At 38.5% G+C, this 2,509-nt stretch overlaps 1 protein-coding gene across 1 annotated transcript; it reads left to right on the forward strand.

The window, feature by feature from the left end:
* The first annotated feature begins 511 nt into the window (after positions 1–511).
* Positions 512–2,272, forward strand: LOC103417854 (salicylic acid-binding protein 2-like). The gene is made up of 3 exons (XM_008356012.4): positions 512–1,384; positions 1,467–1,604; positions 1,745–2,272. The coding sequence occupies exons 1-3, from the start codon at positions 1,007–1,009 to the stop codon at positions 2,024–2,026; spliced, it is 798 nt and encodes a 265-aa protein (XP_008354234.2). The 5' UTR covers positions 512–1,006; the 3' UTR covers positions 2,027–2,272.
* The last annotated feature ends 237 nt before the right edge of the window (positions 2,273–2,509 follow it).

Here is a 2,509-nt window from a genome sequence, read left to right on the forward strand (position 1 = left end):
CTTAGTGGGCAAGCAAAATTTAAATACCTCTCTAGCCTGCATACAAATCGCTCTCAAATTGGATTTGTATTTACATATGGAAATAGATTGGCTCTGACACGATCAAGGAAGTAAGAATTCATTGTTTCATCTTCATATCTCTTATAAATACATATCTCTATGAAGCTAGTCATGAATGTATTTGACTAATACTTGCAACCCATTAAAATTTTGAGTGCCTGTGAACTACCTTCAGAAGCTGACACTCCAACTGTCATGCGTGGTCTCAGATTACATCAATTTAGTAATAAGCTAGAATAAAGAATTCGAAATTAGGGGGAGATACTCATCAGGGAGAGCATTCAAAACTGATCAAAATTCTAATAAGATAGTCAATCGAAGACTTGTGGCCATCCAAAAGGCAGTGTTGTAATTCATAAGCTATTTAACGTGGATGGCCACTCATCCTACAAAGTTTTGTCTACCACTAACTTTACCAATAAAACAAAGGAGCAAATGAAGGAAGATGAATAGATAGACAATAAACGGAAGAAAGAAAGAGGAAAGAAGAAAGAGAGAAAGAAAAGAAGAGAGAGGGAGATGAGGAAGAGAAAGAAGAGAGATACATAATAAAATACCAGTGAGCTGGGTTAGAGAGAAGAGATAAAATAGTGAGAGTTATCTTTGTACTCTTATTATTTCACATAATGAAAGAAAGTACTACTGCTGCCCTGAGGACGTAGGCACACTTGCCGAACCTCGTAAATATTGTGTCTTATTTACTTTATATTCCACTACATACATATCGTCGATTTTACAACATATATATATATATATTTTATGTCTCTCCACTTATTTTATGAAAAATACTAGATCGAACACTGGTTACTTTAAAAATTTCTCAAAGTTTTTATGTTTGAATCGGCACGGACACGTGGTCCAATCACCGTGACACTGAAATGTAAGTGCATCCTTTAGCCATCTTTATATGCAGTTGTAGAGTGGTAGTTTATACCCAACAGATGAAATGGCAGGATCCAGCGGAGAACAGAAGGCGCATTTTGTTCTAGTACACGGCGCAGGTCATGGCGCTTGGTTCTGGTACAAGATAAAACCGAAGCTCGAGTCCGGTGGTCACAGAGTCACGGCGCTTAACCTCGCAGCTTCGGGCACCAACATGAAGGCGATACAAGATGTTCACTCACTGACTGAGTACTCTGAGCCTTTGTTAGAGTTGATAGAATCGCTCGGTCCGGAAGAAAAGGTGATCCTCGTAGGACATAGTCTCGGAGGCTTGAACTTGTCCCTTGCCATGGAAAAGTTCCCACATAAAATTTCTGCTGCCGTTTTCTTGACTGCGCTTCTGCCCGACACAACTCACCAGCCCTCTTATATTATAGATCAGGTATCTGCATGTTCTTTAATCTATTAGAAATTTTAACAGCAAGCAAAGTTAATTTGAAAATTGTTTTGTTCTGTGTGAAAAGTTAATGGAAAAATTACCGGCAGACTCATGGTTGGACACTCGCTTTGAGAAATTTGGAAGCGCCGAGCAACCCTTGACATCGATATTATTAGGTCCCAAGTTCTTACAAGAGAGACTCTATCAACTCAGCCCAATCGAGGTATCTTGCTCTCACAAGCTCACAAAATGAACTGCAATTATATCATGAAAATCGATGTATTAGTATTTGTATTAAGCTTGTAGTCCATGTATTTATATATATTTCCTGAACTGATGTAACTACGTTGTGTGTGTTCAAAGGATCTGGAACTTGCCAAGAGTTTAGTAAGGAAGAGTTCATTATTTCGTGAAGAAATGGCTAAGATGAAGAAATTCTCGAATGAGGGATACGGGTCAGTTACACGAGTTTATGTGGTTTGTGACAAAGATTTGATAAAATCTGAGGAATTTCAACGATGGATGATTGCAAACAGCGGGGTTAAAAATGTGGTGGAGATTAAGGGTGCCGATCATATGCCAATGTTTTCGAAGCCTCAAGAACTATCCAATTCACTTATGGAGATTGCACAAAAGTTTGCTTGAAATATGTCAGCGAGCTACATTTTAGGCCAGTTGTTAGGAGAATAAATTTGGCCATCATGAGTGTAAACGTCGTGTTACTCCGTGAATTTGCTGGAAGTTTTAAACTTTGGCCTTTGTATTTGCAGTTTGCACCATGTTAATCCTCGTAATGTTTAAATGTATTTCAGTACTTTTTACTCCGACAGCAGGAAATTGTTTGTATCAATTCTAAAACTGAACAAAAGGAATAAGTGGTGTTGAATCCAAGTGGTGATCCTTCATGATTCTATAACTTATTATGTAGTATCAAATCGGTTCATCAAATTCATCGGTTTGTGATGTTACCACGCCTCCGTGAATGCAGTGCAGTGGTTCAGCTACCTCTTGCTCTGATTTAGTCCCGTTTAGTCCAGGATCCTTTTTCGACTTCATTACTCTAATCTTTCTCTTCATTTCGACAGCACTATCGCATTTTCCTGCAGCATCATAGAGGTTCGACAAGAT

The sequence above is a fragment of the Malus domestica genome, chromosome 02 (assembly GCF_042453785.1).
Source record: "Malus domestica chromosome 02, GDT2T_hap1".
In the NCBI taxonomy this organism is placed as follows: Eukaryota; Viridiplantae; Streptophyta; class Magnoliopsida; order Rosales; family Rosaceae; genus Malus; species Malus domestica.